This window comes from Sinocyclocheilus grahami, unplaced genomic scaffold (assembly GCF_001515645.1).
Source record: "Sinocyclocheilus grahami isolate Dianchi unplaced genomic scaffold, SAMN03320097.WGS_v1.1 scaffold12111.1, whole genome shotgun sequence".
In the NCBI taxonomy this organism is placed as follows: Eukaryota; Metazoa; Chordata; class Actinopteri; order Cypriniformes; family Cyprinidae; genus Sinocyclocheilus; species Sinocyclocheilus grahami.
The window spans coordinates 4,021-5,096 of record NW_015514223.1 but is presented as its reverse complement, the minus strand read 5'-3'; the positions used below and the strand labels follow the sequence as shown (position 1 = coordinate 5,096).

Below are 1,076 nucleotides of genomic sequence, written 5' to 3'. Positions count from 1 at the left end.
TGACCCAGGTAAGGACAACTTTTCCGGATATAATTTACATACTTTTTTCTTCACTGATTTGATCCAGAAATCGTATTGTTCTTCATTGATCAGTTCTGCCCACTGGAGCTGCATTAGTGCTAATGTCTGTTTGTGAATAGTAAGAGCCAGCGTTACAGGTTGTGGCCATGATACTCATTCTGCTTAATTTCTGTTTGTTTGTCAGGTTTAGAGCATTTAGGGCCAGCATCAGGGCTTGGGACAGATCTTTTGGCTCTGTATCAGAGGGCTGATATGTCTGACATCAGCATCCGGGTGGCAGATAGAGTCTTTTCAGCACACAGGTAAAATCATCTTGAGCATTTGCATAAATGTAGTCATTTGCTTGTAAATCTAGTATTTATTTTGGATAATTTAAAACAAACCTATGGCATAAAATCATGAAGTAATCAATTACATTGTAACTTTATACAGTGTAAAAAAGGACGGATTTTCTTTCTTCCGTTGAAGCACAGAATGCTCTTTGAAACATTCTCAAATCATATTGGATAACATGATCCTCAGGCTTTACACAAGTTCATGCAGCTCAAGCAGGGGTGCCTTTAGTTAACCAGAGGACCTTGGGTTCCTTGGCTTCCCAACCCCAAGTAAAAATGCCACTGGGCCTCATAGACATTTTAATTTGTGCTAAAATATGAATAAATTCAAATTACATGACTTCTTGTTTTTCCATCTGAAAAGTCCTTGATAACATCAGCAAAATCCAATTTTTGGAGAATGTCACGTTCGATAGAGATTAGCGTCTCAAATTCTGTCTTAATGAATGTGCAATAGGATCTATAAACTGTAATCATGGTGATAGTGATTCAAGTAAAATGATACTCTAAAATCTTATCACATTTGAATTGACAAAAGTCGAGGCTTAAGTTTGTGCGTCACATTAACTGACAACAAAGTGAGAGCGGAGTATTTGAGTTGCACACAGACCACAAAACTCACTGAAACAGCTCCGGTGGACAGTGACTTGATCTAAAATCTTCAGGTGACACTCAGATTATATCCACACCTACCCACGTTCAGCAAACAGTGGCTCTCTC

The 1,076-nt window shown here is 38.4% G+C and overlaps 1 protein-coding gene across 1 annotated transcript in view; it reads left to right on the top strand.

Moving 5' to 3' along the window:
* Positions 1-323, top strand: part of LOC107578809 (BTB/POZ domain-containing protein 8-like) — a gene marked incomplete at both ends in the record, with an annotated part of 1,037 nt that extends 714 nt beyond the window's left edge. The window contains one exon of the mRNA XM_016264724.1: positions 206-323. Within this exon, the coding sequence (XP_016120210.1) occupies positions 206-323 (118 nt within the window). The remainder of the gene's footprint in view (positions 1-205) is intronic.
* Between the last annotated feature and the right edge of the window lie 753 nt (positions 324-1,076).